The following is a 13,868-nucleotide window of genomic DNA, read 5'->3' as shown; positions in this document are numbered from 1 at the left end:
TTTTAACCTTTTCCCCCCACATTTTTAACCTTTTCCCCCACATTTTTAACCCTTTTTCCCCACATTTTTAACCCTTTTCCCCCACATTTTTAACCCTTTTCCCCCACATTTTTAACCCTTTTTCCCCACATTTTTAACCCTTTTTCCCCCACATTTTTAACCTTTTCCCCCCACATTTTTAACCTTTTCCCCCACATTTTTAACCTTTTCCCCCACATTTTTAACCTTTTTTCCCCCACATTTTTAACCCTTTTCCCCCCACATTTTTAACCTTTTTTCCCCCACATTTTTAACCTTTTTCCCCACATTTTTAACCTTTTTCCCCCACATTTTTAACCTTTTTCCCCCACATTTTTAACCTTTTTTCCCCACATTTTTAACCTTTTTTCCCCACATTTTTAACCTCTTTTCCCCCACATTTTTAACCTTTTTTCCCCACATTTTTAACCCTTTTTCCCCCACATTTTTAACCTTTTTCCCCCCCATTTTTAACCTTTTTTCCCCACATTTTTAACCCTTTTTCCCCCACATTTTTAACCTTTTTTCCCCACATTTTTAACCTTTTTTCCCCACATTTTTAACCCTTTTCCCCCACATTTTTAACCTTTCCCCCCACATTTTTAACCTTTTTCCCCACATTTTTAACCTTTCCCCCCACATTTTTAACCTTTTTCCCCACATTTTTAACCTTTTCCCCCACATTTTTAACCTCTTTTCCCCCCCATTTTTAACCTTTTTTTCCCCCACATTTTTAACCTTTTTCCCCCACATTTTTAACCTTTTTTCCCCCACATTTTTAACCTTTTTTTCCCCCACGTTTAACCTTTTTTTCCCGCACATGTTTAACCTTTTGTCCCCCACATGTTTAACCTTTTTTTCCCACATTTTTAACCTTTTTTCCCCCCCATTTTTAACCTTTTTTTCACATTTTTCAAGCCACCAGGCTTGGCGAAAGCTTTCTATGCGGATTAGCGAGGAGGAAAAGCAAAAAAAAAAGCTCGATGTGTTTGAAAATTGCGTCGGTGACCGCGCCAGCGTGGAGGGGGAAGCGAAGCTCGGCGGCCGCTCGCCGCCCTCGCGCCGGCCGTCCCGTCGCGGTTTCCGGAAACGGCCTCGGTGCCGGCGGACGTTTGGGCCGTTCCCGTCATGGAGCGACGGGCCGGCGCGAGGGCGGGCGAAGGGCGGCGGGAGCTGCGGGGGTCAGCGCCGCGTGCCGGCGCCGGGATCGCGGCGGCGCCGACGGCGTGCCTTCGTTGGGGCGCGGCGGCGCCTACGGCAACTGGGATTTGATGGCGGCCATGATTTTTTGGAGCTTGGCCTCGCTGTCCACGAAGCCGTCGCCGTTCTGGCGGAGAGAAACGCGGTTGCGTCGCGGGGCACGGCGCCGGGGGGGGGGGGGGGGGTGGGCGCGACGCCGCGGAGAGAGGGGGGGGGTCCCGCACCTTTTTGGAGTGGACCAGGCGCCCGCCCACCGTCACTTCAAACCATCCCGTCACCTCCCGCGTGCCCTGGCCGCTCTGCGGGGACACGGAATGGGGCGGTGGGGGGTGGGGGGAGTCCACCATGGCTGCCCCCCCCCCCCCAAAGCCCCCCAAAAACTCACCACCTCCAGCGCGCCCGGGAAGCGCCGCTCCAGCTCCTGCTTGAGCTGTTGGTACTGAGAACAAAGCGAGGGGGGGGGTCATCCCCGCACCCCTTTTTGGGGGGGCAGCCCCTCGCGGGGTGGGGGGGTCACCCCCGCGCCCCTTTTTTGGGGGGGCAGCCCCTCGCGGGGTGGGGGGGTCACCCCCGCGCCCCTTTTTGGGGGGGGCAGCCCCTCGCGGGGTGGAGGATAAGGGGGGGGGGTCGGGCTCACCTTGGGGCTGTATCCTCAAGCTCCGCTGTTTGGGGGGGCGGGGGGGCAGCTGTCAGTGGGACTGGGACCCCCGCAAACGGGGGTGTATGCACAGGGACCCCCTCCCAAGGGCAGGGACCCCCCCTCGTGCACAGGGACCCCTCCCAAGGGCAGGGACCCCCCCTCGTGCACAGGGACCCCTCCCAAGGGCAGGGACCCCCCCCTCGTGCACAGGGACCCCTCCCAAGGGCAGGGACCCCCCCCTCGTGCACAGGGACCCCTCCCAAGGGCAGGGGACCCCCCCATGGCACGGGGACCCCTCCCAAAGACGGGGACCCCCCCCTCGTGCACAGGGACCCCTCCCAAGGACAGAGACCCCCCCCCCTCGTGCACAGGGACCCCCTCCCAAAGACGGGGACCCCCCCCCATGGCACAGGGACCCCCTCCCAAGGGCAGGGACCCCCCCCTCGTGCACAGGGACCCCCCCCATGGCACGGGGACCCCCTCCCAAGGACAGAGACCCCCCCCCCCCCAAGGACGGGGACCGCTCCCGCGCGCTGGGACCCCCCTCCCAAAGGCAGACCCCCCCCCCCCCCCCCCCCCCCCCGTTACCAGTAGACCACGGAGACGCGGAGCCGCTCGGCCATGGCTGCGGCTGTGACTGCGCCTGCGCGGAGGCCTCGGCCACGCCCCCCCGGGCCGGGCCTCCGGGAGTGCCCAGGGTCCTAAAATCCGGCCCCCCGCCCCGCAGCCGCCGTGACAGCCGGTGTAACCGGTACCTGGCACCAGTGAAACCAGTGAACCACAGCGGTGTAACCAGTGCAGCCCCACTGTAACCAACCGGTGCGCTCCCGGTGTAACCAGTGCCTCCCCCAGTACAACCCGTCGATTGCCCCACTGTAACCAGTGCATTCCCCAGTATAACCAGTGCCCCTCCACTATAACCGGTCCCTCCCCAGTATAACCAGTGCTTGTCCCCCAGTATAATCAGTCCCCCCCCAAGTATAATCAGTCCCTCCCCCCACTATAACCAGTGCCCCCCCTGTATAACCAGTGCATCCCCCAGTATAACCAGTCCCTCCACCCACTATACCCCAGTGCCCCCCCCCAGTATAACTGGTGAATCACCCCAGTATAACCAGTGTCCCCCAGTATAACCAGTCCCACTCCCCACTATAACCAGTCCTCCCCATTATAACCAGTGTCCCTCACAGTATAATCAGTCCCACTCCCCACTATAACCAGTCCCTCCCCATTATAACCAGTGTCCTCCCAGTATAATCAGTCCCCCCCCGAATAACCACTCCCTCCCCAGTACAACCAGTCTCTCCCCCAGTGTAACCATGCCCTCCAGTGTAACCAGTCCTTCCCCAGTATAACCAGTCCCTCTCCCCACTATAACCGGTGCATTGCCCAGTATAACCAATCTGTCTCCAGCATAACCACTCCCTCCCCATTATAACCAGTCCCTCCCCTCCAGTATAACCAGTGCCCCCCCAGTATAACCAGTCCCTCCCCTCCCAGTATAACCAGTGCCCCCCGGTACAACCCCTCCCTCCCCCCAGCACAACCAGCGGATCGCTCCCCCCCTCCCTTCCCCGCTCCCACGCGCGCTCCCGCCGCTCCCCGTGGCCGCGCAGGGGCCGCGCTCCGCGCTCCCGGGCGGCACCGGGCTGCCGCTGCCGCTGCAGCGGGGATGGGGCCGCGGCGCTGAGCGTGGGGGGGGGGGGGCGTGGGGGGGGGGGGCCCGGCGGGGCGTGGGGGGGGTCGTGGGTGGGGGGGGACACCCGGGCCGGCGCCCCCCCGGTCCCGGCGCGATGGGCGAATGGACCATCCTGGAGCGGCTGCTGGAGGCGGCGGTGCAGCAGCACTCCACCATGATCGGCAGGTCAGCCCACGCGTGACCCCCCACCCCACGCGAGACCCCCCCCCACCCCCCCTCCCCACGGGGAAACCTCAGCCCACCCCTCCTCCCGCTCGGCATCCCCCGCCCCGCACCCCCCACGGACCCCCCCGCCCTCCCCCCCCCCACGCGGGTCAAAAACTGCCCGTGGGGGCGCGGGGGGGCATCACCCACGGGTGGCAGCGGGTGGGCGGCCGGGGGCGGCCCCCCGCGAGCGGCTGGCGGTGGCAGCAGGGACACGCAGGACACGGGAGGGGACGGTCACAGCCCCGGGGCAACCTTCCCGCGTGGGGGGGGGGGCTCGCCGCGGGGGTTTGGGGGAGGGGGGGACGGGACAGGGGCCCCAGGGGCGCGGGGTTGGGCAGGTCGGACCCACAGCTCCGGGTCCCGGCAGGACACGCGTGTCCCTGTCGGACACGCGTGTGCAGGTATGACATGCGTGTTCAGGCCTAGGTAGGACACGCGTGTCCGAGTCCAACCCACGTGTCCAGGAAAGGCCCACGTGTCCGGGCCCAGGTCTGACCCACGTGTCCAGGTCCAACCCACGTGTCCATGTAGGACCTGCGTGTCCACGCCTAGGTAGAACACGCGCGTCCGCATCCAACCTGCGTGTCTATGTCCAAAACGTGTGTCCGTGTAGGACCTGCGTATCCAGGTCAAGTAGGACACGCGTGTCCAAGTCCAACCTGCCTGTCTAGGTCCGACCCACGTGTCCATGTAGGACCTGCGTGTCTGCGGGTCCAGGTCAAACCCATGTTTCCATGTCCAACTTGCATGTCCATGTAGGATCTGCGTGTCTGGGGCCAGGTAGGACACATGTGTCCATGTCCAACCCACGTGTCCATGTAGAACCTGCGTGTCTGGGCCTAGGTAGGACACACGTGTCCAAGTCCATCCAAGGTATCCAGGTCCAGGTGGGACACACGTGTCCACCTCCAACCCACGTGTCCGTGTAGGACCTGTGTGTCCAGGTAGGACACACGTGTCTGGGTCGAGTAGGACATGCGTGTCAACGTCCAACCCACATGTTCGGGTCCAGGTAGGACACACGTGTCCACCTCCAACTCATGTGTCCATGTAGGACCTGTGTGTCCAGGTAGGACACATGTGTCTGGGTCTAGGTAGGACATGTGTGTCAACATCCAACCCACATGTTCAGGTCCAGGTAGGACACACGTGTCTGGGTCTAGGTAGGACATGTGTGTCAACGTCCAACCCACATGTTCAGGTCCAGGTAGGACACACGTGTCTGGGTCTAGGTAGGACATGTGTGTCAACATCCAACCCACATGTTCGGGTCCAGGTAGGACACACGTGTCTGGGTCTAGGTAGGACATGTGTGTCAACATCCAACCCACATGTTCGGGTCCAGGTAGGACACACGTGTCCACCTCCGACCCATGAGTCCATGTAGGACCTGTGTGTCCAGGTAGGACACACGTGTTTGGGTCTAGGTAGGACACGCGTGTCCAAGTCCAACCCACGCGCCCGGGTCCAGGTAGGACCCCCACATCCACGTCCAACCTACACGTCCACGTGGGACCTGCGTCTCCAAGTCCAGGTAGCACGTGCACGTCCAAGCCCAACCCACGCGCCCGGTCCGTCTAGAACACGCGTGTCCGGGTCGGTCGCACCTCCTCCCTCCCCCCTCCCTCCCTCCCCCGGCGCAGGATCCTGCTGACGGTGGTGGTGATCTTCCGCATCCTCATCGTGGCCATCGTGGGAGAGACGGTCTACGAGGACGAGCAGACCATGTTCATGTGCAACACGCTCCAACCCGGCTGCAACCAAGCGTGTTACGACAAAGCCTTCCCCATCTCCCACATCCGCTACTGGGTTTTCCAGATCATACTGGTCTGCACCCCCAGCCTCTGCTTCATCACCTACTCCGTGCACCAGTCCGCCAAGCAGCGCGAACGCCGCTACTCCCTTCCTCTACCCGCTGCTGGAGCGCGACGCCAAGAAAGCCAAGCCGCTCAACGGGGCGCCGGGGCGCCGAGGCGGCCTGCAAGGACGACGGCGACGCCTCGGAAAACAAGGACGCGGCGGCGGCGGCGCGGCCGGCGCGCAGCGCCAAAGCCAAGCGGCAGGAGGGGATCTCGCGTTTTTACGTCATCCAGGTGGTTTTCCGCAACGCGCTGGAGATCGGATTCCTCGCCGGGCAGTATTTCCTCTACGGATTCAACGTCCCGGCCATTTTCGAATGCGACCGCTACCCTTGCGTCAAGGAGGTGGAGTGTTACGTCTCGCGCCCGACGGAAAAAACGGTTTTTTTGGTTTTCATGTTCGCCGTCAGCGGCGTCTGCGTCCTCCTCAACCTGGCCGAGCTCAACCACCTGGCTGGCGCAAGGTCAAAGCCGCCGTGCGCGGGGGCGCGCGCTCGCCGCAAATCCTGGGCCGAGGTGCGCAAAAAAGACCTGGCCGCCCCCCCCGGACCCGCCCCCGCGCTCGGCCGGACGCAGTCCAGCGAGTCCGCTTACGTCTGACACCGCGCCCCCCCCCCGGCCAAATCGGCGGCGGCCCCCTCCCCCGAAATCGGCACGGCGCAAACTGGGTGGTTTTAGGGAGGGGGGGGGGGGCGGCGCAATGCGCTCCCCCCCCGGCCTCTGCGCTTATTTATTTGGCGGAGTAACTGTGGGGGGGGGACACACGCGGCAGAGCCCCCTCCCCAAAACGGCAATAAACGGGTCGGAGGGGCGAGCGCTGAGCTCTGACCTGGCCGGGTCTGGGGGCAGCGCTGGGCGGCCCCCCCGCCCCCAAGCCCCGCCGTGCGCCGCAGGGTGCCCACCCACCCCCCACCCCATTCCGGATTTGCGGATTTTAATCCGCGCTGAGCCAGGCGCCATCTGCCGCGGGCCCCCCCCCCCCGCCCCGGCGGGGGTTGTGGGGGGGGGACACACACGCACGCACGCGCGCCGCAGCGGCCCCCCCCCCCCTCGGCGCGAAAGCGAAGGAGGCGGCGGCGCCGCGAGGGTTTTTTTTTCGGCGGTTTTATTGGCGCCGCGGCGTTATCCGACGGGTTATAGCCTGGAACGGAGAGCGGGGGGGTTTTGGGGGGGGGCGCTGAGCCCCTACACCCCCCCCCAGCCCCCCCCCCCCCGCACCCCCCCCCAACTCACGTCACTTCGCGAAACGCTCTCTTCTCCACGTATTTCAGCCGGTACCTCCTCTTGAACCTAGCGAGGTGCGAGAAAAGGGGTCAAAAAAAACCCCCAAATCGCCCCCTCCCCGAGCTGCCCCCCCGTCTGCGGGGCGCGCAGAGCCCCCCCGCCCCCAAATTCGCCCCCCCTCCGCCCCCCCGCGCTCACTTGGCCCTCTCGCGCGGCTCGATCATGTTCCTCTTCTGCAGGCTCTTGAAGCGGTCGCGCAGGACGCTGCCCTCGGGCTGAAAACGGGGGGGACGCGACACGTTTTTATTATTTTGGGGGGGGGGGTGCAGGCTGACGGGACCCCCCCCCCTCCCCGCCGCCTTTCGGGGAGCGCCGGCACCCTCAGCACCCAGGCCCTCGCCTACGCGCCGAGGTCCCGGGACCCCGAAAAAAAGAAACCGAAATCACTTCACATCCGCAGCGCCCCCCACGCAGGTCGGTGGGGGGGGCCGCGAATCCTCGCAGCGCAAGGATGGTCTCATCACGGGGCGCCGGTGCCCCCCCCACCCCCCTCCGAAAAACCCTGGTGACCCCCCCGCCGCGCCCCGAAAGCGCGCCCCACCTTGAGCGCGCGCAGAGAATCGGCCAACTCGTCACTCAGCTGCACCTCCAGGCTGGGCTCCTCGTACCTGGGGGGGCGGCGGAGGGGGGGGGGTTGAGAAAAAGGGGGTCTGCGGGGGGCCCCCCTAAAAAATCCGCCGCCCCCCCGCGCTCACCTGAGGCGCCCCAGGCGCCGCGGCAGCGTGTCCCTGGCGCGCCGCTTGGCCAATCGCGCGCGGCGGCGGCGCAGCAGCTCGGCGTCCCGGCGCTGCAGCTGGCTGCGGATGGCGCGGAGGCGGAAAAGCTCCTGGCGCCGGAGCCGCGCCGCCTTCTCCCGCCGCCGCCCGCGTCGCCTGCGGGGCAAACGGGCGCGTCGGCCGAGGGGCGCGCGGCTGGCGGCGGCGGGCGTCGCCGCACCCCCCCGCGCCGCCGCACCCCCCCCGCCCCGCACCAGCGCTCTGGCTTCCTTCTCGCGGCGCCGCTGCCGCTCCGTCTTCTTCTCGCGACGCGGCGCGCTTTTCGGGGAGCCTTCGCCCCCGCGCCGCCGGCTCGGCCGCGGCGTCCTCCTCGTCGCCCCGATTCCTCCAGCAGCCCCTCGCACTGCTCCCGGAACAGCGTCTCCTGCGGGCGACGCGGCGAGGGGTGGGGGGGGGGTGTGTGGGGCAGCGTCCCGCTTTGGGATCGCAGCCCGGCCCCTCCCCGAAATCGGGGCGCGGGGGGGGGGGGTCTCACCGCGGTGGGCAGCTCGGCGCCGGCGGGGAGCTTCAGCTGCTTCTCCACTCTGTCCTCCGCCCTCTTCTTCCTCGTCTCCTCCTCGTGCGCGCGCAGGCAGCAGCGCCTGCGCGGGACGGCGTGGGGGGGGGGTCGGGGGGGGTCACACTCCCCCCCCCAAATTAGGAGGAGCCCCCTCAAGTTGTGCCCCCCCCCCCCCAAAAAATACAACCTGGTGGTCCTCGAAGGCGGGGTTGTAGGAGCCGCGGCGCCGATCACCTCCACGGCCGGGACGTGCGAGGGCCTCGCCCGCAAGCCGCGCGGGACGCTGCGGGGGGGTCGGGGTGGGGGTGGCGGGGGGGGTGAGGGACGCTTTTTGGGGTGCTCCCCGCCCCCCCCCCCAGCCCCCCCCTCAGCACCTCACCTTCACCCTCAGTTTTTTGGTTTGCTGCAGGAACCAGGCGTCCTGTCCCCGCCAGCGCCCGCTCCAGGGGGTCTGCGGGGACACCCGCGCTCAGCCCAAAATCGGGGGGCGGGGGCGACCCCAAAACCCCACCCCCCCCCCCGCGCCCCCTTACTGTCGGCCCCCCCAGATGTCGTAGAAGCCCCTCTGGGGGTCCGAGCGCCCTTTTTCGGGGGTCTTCTCTCCGGGGGGGGCCCCCGCGCCGCAGGCGGGCCCCGCAGGCGCCGTTCGGCGCGGGGGCAGCACCCCTTCCTCCGCTCGCTTCTCCCAAAATCTCCGGCGCCGCTCCTCCTTGCGCCCGTTGGGAATCTGGTGGGCTAAAATACTGCGGGGGGGGGGGGGGCGGGGGTGGGGCGAGCGGGGGTCAGCAGGGGGGTCCCCAATTTCACCCCCTCGCCCCCACGCCCCTCGGCGCGCTCACTTTTTGGGGGGGGGCACCTTGGAGTCGGGCTGCAGGACGAGGTCGACGTGGAGGGGTTTCTCCTTCCCCTTGTTCAGGCGGCGATCTGGGGTGCGGGGCGGGGGCGTCACCCCTAAATTTCCTTGATATTTGGGTGGGGGGGGACACCCCGGGGTGCCCCCCACCGCCCCCCAACCCCGCTCACCCTTCTCGGCGTCGCCGGTGTCCAGGAAGAAAAGCCCCTCGTCCGGCTGCTCGGCGATCAGCCCCCTGCGGAGCGGCACCCCCCCTCTGTCACCTCCCGGGGGGCCAGCCCCCCGAAACCCGCCCGTGCCCCCCCCGCCCCCCCAAATCCTCAGGGTCCTTTGCCCCGCCCCCCCAGCCTCATCGTAACCCCCCCAGCGTCACCTCAGGCCCCTCTTTCCCCCCCAAATCTCCCCCCCAGCCCCAGGACCCCCCCAAATCTCCCCCCCCGAGCCCCAGGACCCCCCCAAATCTCCCCCCAGCCCCAGGACCCCCCCAAATCTCCCCCCCTCAGCCCCAGGACCCCCCCAAATCTCCCCCCCCAGCCCCAGGACCCCCCCAAATCTCCCCCCAGCCCCAGGACCCCCCCAAATCTCCCCCCCAGCCCCAGGACCCCCCCAAATCTCCCCCCCCAGCCCCAGGACCCCCCCAAATCTCCCCCCCCAGCCCCAGGACCCCCCCAAATCTCCCCCCCAGCCCCAGGACCCCCCCCAGACCCCCCCGACCCCCCCCGCCCCGGGACTCCCCCAAACCCCCTCAGACCCCTCCCGGGGGTCCCCGTGGCCTCCGGGGGGGGGGGGCGGTGGGCTCTCGGTGCCCCCCCCCCCCCTCCACGCGTGACCCCCCCCCCCCTCACCCCGTGGCCCGCTGCTGCAGCGCCACGTCCTCCAGGAAGTCGCCGATCTCGCGGCCCAGCCGCGCCTCGGGGCCGGCCCAGCGCTTCCAGCCCTTCTTCCGGTTGCGGGGCCCGCGGGCGCGGCGGCGGGGGGCGGCGGGGTCCCGCGCACCGGGGCTCAGGCCCAGGAACGGCGCGGAGCCGCCGGGCGCCGCCATCTTGGAAAGGCCGGCCGCGCCGCCGGGGCGGGAGGAAGTGACGTCGCACCGCTTCCGGCCGCCGTCTTGGGGACGGAGGAGGAGGGCGGTGGCGCCATGTTGGGAAGGGCGCCGCCATGTTGGGAAGGTCGCCGCCGTCATGGTGAGGACGTGGTCGCCATCTTGGGGAGGGCATCGCCGCCATCTTGGGAAGGGCACCGCCGCCATCTTGGGAAGGGCACCGCCGCCATCTTGGGAAGGGCACCGCCGCCATCTTGGGAAGGGCGGTTTCCAGCTGTGGGGTGGGGGGGGCTCCAGATGTGGTCCAAACACCCCCCGGGGTGGGGGGGGGGGGAGGTGAGGGAGAGGTGGGACCCCCCCCCCGAACCGGCTCCAGCCGCCAGCCCAGATGTGTCGCCAGGCACACGCACGGTCACGCCTGGACATGCGCGTGCTCGGCCCTCGCTCACGCACGCGTGCGCCTCACGTGTGTGCAACCCCTTGTGTGCACACGCACGTGTGCCTGCTCCCGCTGTACACCCTCACGCGCGTGTGCGTGCACCCACAAGCATGTTTTCGCGCACACGTGGGCATGCACAGCCACCCACACGTGTGTGCACAACCCACGCACACGTGTCAGCCCTCACGCGCCGCCCTGGCACCCACTGCCCCCCCCAATCCCTTACGTGTCCCCCCTTGCACCCAAGCCCCCACCCCGTCATCTCCCCTCGTGCACCCACCCCCGCCGTGCACCCGCTCCCCTCGCACGCTTGCACCCCACGCACACCCCTCCCCTTGCACCCCAAGCCCCCCCCCCCCAGCCCCATCACCCCCCTTCCCCTCGCACACCCCTCGTGCACCCACTCCCCTTGCACACGCACCCCTCGCACGACCCCCCCCCCCCCCCCCCCAAAACCACCAGGCCTCATCTCCTCGTCCTCCCTTTATTGACCATTTTGGGGGGGGGGGGGGTGACACCCATAGTTGGGGGGGGCGGTGACACCCATGGCGGGGGGGGGGCGGTGACACGCATGGGGGGGTGACACGCATGGGGGGGGGGTGACACACATTGGGGGGGGTTTGACATGTATGGGGGGGTTGACACGTATGGGGGGGGGTGACACACATGGGGGGGGGGGGTGACACCCATTGGGGGGGGTTGACACGTATGGGGGGGTTGACACGTATGGGGGGGGTGACACCCATGACGGGGGTGGCGGTGACATGCATGGGGGGGGGGGGGTGACACCCACGGTGGGGGGGGGGGATAACACGCTTGGGGGGGGGTGACACACATGGGGGGGGGGGCGGTTTATTTTCCTTTTTTTCCCCCCCAAACCCCCTCACTCGGCCGAGCCCTTGGCCTGCGCTTGGAGGGCGGCACGAGGCGGGGGGGCAGGTCGGCCGGCAGCCCCCTCCCCCTCCAGCTTGACCCCGATGAGGTGCCCGGCCAGGGCGAACTCCTCGGCGTCCAGCATCCCGTCGCCGTCCACGTCGCTCAGCTGCCAGATGCGGCCCAGTACGGAACTGGGCAGCCGGCTGCTCACCATCCACCCCCGCGCCCGCCGCCCGCTCAGCTTCCCCCCCGAGGGGGCCAGCCCGTAAAAATATCTCGTCGTATTTGGCCTTGTCCTTCGTCACACCCACTCCTCCTCTCCCTCGCCGCCTTCCTCCTCCTCCTCCTCCTCCTCCTCGGCGCTGAAGGGGCCCCGCAGGGTGCCCTGGAAGGCCCCCCCCCTGCACCCCGCCGCCCTCGGGGGCGCCCAGCTCCTCCTGGCGCAGCAGCGGCATCAGGGCGGCGATGTCGGAGGTGAGGAGCTCGTCCAGCGCCTCCAGCAGCCGCGGCTTCAGCGCCGGGAAGCGGGCGAAGTCGTGGACCAGCAGCTGCTCCTGGGGGGGGAAAGGGGGGGTCGGAATGGCGAGGGATAACCGGGATGGGGGTCGGAATGGCGAGGGACGTCCGGGATGGGGGTCGGAATGGCGAGGGATAACCAGGATAGGGGTCGGAATGGTGAGGGACGTCCGGGATGGGGGTCGGAATGGCGAGGGATAACTGGGATGGGGGTCGGAATGGCGAGGGATAACCGGGATGGGGGTCGGAATGGCGAGGGACGTCCGGGATGGGGGTCGGAATGGCGAGGGATAACTGGGATGGGGGTCGGAATGGTGAGGGATAACCGGGATGGGGGTCGGAATGGCGAGGGACGTCCGGAATGGGGGTCGGAATCCCGAGGGATAACCGGGATGGGGGTCGGAATCCCGAGGGATAACTGGGATGAGGGTCAGAATCCCAAGGGATAACCGGGGTGGAGGTTGGAATCCTGAGGGACCCCCGGAATGGGGGTCGGAATCCCGAGGGATAACCGGGATGGGGGGTCGGAATGGCGAGGGATAACCGGGATGGGGGTCGGAATCCCAGCATGGGGGTCAACATCCCACTGGATCCCCAGTATGGGGGCCAGCATCCTGATGGATGCCTGGAATGGGGGTCAGCATCCCAACGGACACCCCTAGAATGGGGGTTGGCATCCTGAGGGTTCCCCGGAATGGGGGTCGGCATCCCAGTATGGGAGTGAATATCCCACTGGATCCCCAGTATGGGGGTCAGCATCCCGAGGAATCCCTGGAATGGGGGTCAGGACCCCACCGGACACCCCTGGAACGGGGGTCAGCATCCCAACAGATCCCTGGCACTGGGATCAGCATCCTGAGGGATCCCCGGGATGGGGGTCAGCATCCCGGCACAGGGATCAGAATCCCGACGGATGCCCAGCGCAGGGGCCAGCATCCCACCGGAAAACCCCTGGAATGGGGTCGGAATCCTGAGGGATTCCTGGCACAGGGTTCAGCATCCCAGCACAGGGGGGTCCTGATCCCAAGGGATTCCCCGGCATGGGGGCCGGCGTCCCACGGGACACCTCTGGAACGGGGGTCGGCGTCCCGAGGGATTCCCCATCCCGGGGGCCGGCATCCCACGGGACACCTCTGGAACAGGGGTCGGCGTCCCGAGGGATTCCCCATCCCGGGGGCCGGCGTCCCACGGGACACCTCTGGAACGGGGGTCGGCGTCCCGAGGGATTCCCCATCCCGGGGGGCCGGCATCCCACGGGACACCTCTGGAACGGGGGTCGGCGTCCCATGGGACACCTCTGGAACGGGGGTCGGCGTCCCGAGGGATTCCCCATCCCGGGGGCCGGCATCCCACGGGACACCTCTGGAACGGGGGTCGGCGTCCCGAGGGATTCCCCCACCCCGGGGGCCGGCATCCCGCCGGCTCTCCGGGACAGCCCCCCCGCCCCGCTCCCCACCTGCATGTGGGCGCAGTCCGGGAAGTCTCCGGGCGGGATGTGGTGCTCCAGCTGGATGCGGGCGAAGAGCAGCGGCAGCTTGGCGATCAGCTGCTTCTTCTTGTTGTCCTTCCCGAAACCGAGGGCATCTCCTTCCGCAGGCGGCTGATGATGTGCGCGTGCACCTGGGGGGGCAGGGCACGGGGCTTCCGTCCGGCTCGGCCCGGCTCATCCCGGCTCATCCCGGCCCATCCTGGCTCATCCCAGCCCATCCTGGCTCATCGCATCCCGTCCTGGCTCATCCCGTCCTGTCCCGGCTCATCCCGGCCTGTCCCGGCTCATCCCATCCCGTCCTGGCTCATCCCATCCCGTCCCGGCTCATCCCGGCCTGTCCTGGCTCATCCCATCCCGTCCCGGCTCATCCCGTCCTGTCCCGGCTCATCCCGTCCCGTCCTGGCTCATCCCGTCCCGTCCCGGCTCATCCCGTCCTGTCCCGGCTCATCCCATCCCGTCCTGTCCCGGCTA

At 67.4% G+C, this 13,868-nt stretch overlaps 4 protein-coding genes across 5 annotated transcripts; 1 reads left to right on the top strand and 3 right to left on the bottom strand.

Moving 5' to 3' along the window:
* Nucleotides 1-902: 902 nt before the first annotated feature.
* On the bottom strand, nucleotides 903-2,748 carry SELENOW (selenoprotein W). 2 transcript variants are annotated; one of them, XM_086771773.1, is made up of 5 exons: nucleotides 2,447-2,496; nucleotides 1,856-1,880; nucleotides 1,604-1,657; nucleotides 1,443-1,517; nucleotides 903-1,345 (listed from the first exon to the last, which is right to left on the bottom strand). In XM_086771773.1, the coding sequence occupies exons 1-5, from the start codon at nucleotides 2,479-2,481 to the stop codon at nucleotides 1,271-1,273; spliced, it is 264 nt and encodes an 87-aa protein (XP_086627899.1). In that variant the 5' UTR covers nucleotides 2,482-2,496; the 3' UTR covers nucleotides 903-1,270. The 2 variants fall into 2 exon arrangements, with proteins under 2 accessions (XP_086627899.1, XP_086627898.1); XM_086771772.1 differs by lacking the exon at nucleotides 1,856-1,880 and having other exon boundaries at nucleotides 2,447-2,748.
* An 865-nt stretch (nucleotides 2,749-3,613) lies between these two features.
* Nucleotides 3,614-6,271, top strand: LOC147595977 (gap junction delta-2 protein-like). Its single transcript, XM_086771771.1, is given in 3 exon segments — nucleotides 3,614-3,722; nucleotides 5,408-5,718; nucleotides 5,721-6,271. Coding segments are annotated over 3 exon segments (885 nt in total). The 5' UTR covers nucleotides 3,614-3,651; the 3' UTR covers nucleotides 6,224-6,271.
* Nucleotides 6,272-6,668: 397 nt separating this feature from the next.
* Nucleotides 6,669-10,092, bottom strand: NOP53 (NOP53 ribosome biogenesis factor). Its single transcript, XM_086771770.1, is given in 15 exon segments — nucleotides 6,669-6,764; nucleotides 6,857-6,913; nucleotides 7,046-7,122; nucleotides 7,449-7,515; nucleotides 7,603-7,779; nucleotides 7,878-8,047; nucleotides 8,159-8,248; nucleotides 8,250-8,264; nucleotides 8,370-8,465; nucleotides 8,562-8,633; nucleotides 8,716-8,731; nucleotides 8,734-8,925; nucleotides 9,022-9,106; nucleotides 9,206-9,270; nucleotides 9,881-10,092. Coding segments are annotated over 15 exon segments (1,383 nt in total). The 5' UTR covers nucleotides 10,078-10,092; the 3' UTR covers nucleotides 6,669-6,757.
* A 122-nt stretch (nucleotides 10,093-10,214) lies between these two features.
* Nucleotides 10,215-13,600, bottom strand: LOC147595975 (EH domain-containing protein 2-like). The gene is given in 6 exon segments (XM_086771777.1): nucleotides 10,215-10,351; nucleotides 11,404-11,476; nucleotides 11,478-11,807; nucleotides 11,809-11,946; nucleotides 13,365-13,483; nucleotides 13,486-13,600. Coding segments are annotated over 6 exon segments (897 nt in total). The 5' UTR covers nucleotides 13,586-13,600.
* Between the last annotated feature and the right edge of the window lie 268 nt (nucleotides 13,601-13,868).

This window comes from Chlamydotis macqueenii, unplaced genomic scaffold (genome assembly GCF_036417535.1).
Source record: "Chlamydotis macqueenii isolate bChlMac1 unplaced genomic scaffold, bChlMac1.mat HAP1_SCAFFOLD_93, whole genome shotgun sequence".
NCBI classification, from domain to species: domain Eukaryota; kingdom Metazoa; phylum Chordata; class Aves; order Otidiformes; family Otididae; genus Chlamydotis; species Chlamydotis macqueenii.
The sequence above is the reverse complement of the archived record's forward strand: the minus strand, read 5'-3'. Positions and strand labels throughout refer to the sequence as shown.

Bases quoted from the DNA above. Each gene is read 5' to 3' on its own strand.
- SELENOW (XM_086771772.1), bottom strand. From the start codon at position 2,746: ATGCACTGGTTACAGTGGGGCAATCGACGGGTTGTACTGGGGGAGGCA. The intron at 1,518-1,603 runs GTGAGTTTTTGG...GTGTCCCCGCAG, and splicing joins TCCCGGGCGCGCTGGAGGTG to AGCGGCCAGGGCACGCGGGA. The intron at 1,346-1,442 runs GTGCGGGACCCC...TCTCTCCGCCAG, and splicing joins GCCTGGTCCACTCCAAAAAG to AACGGCGACGGCTTCGTGGA.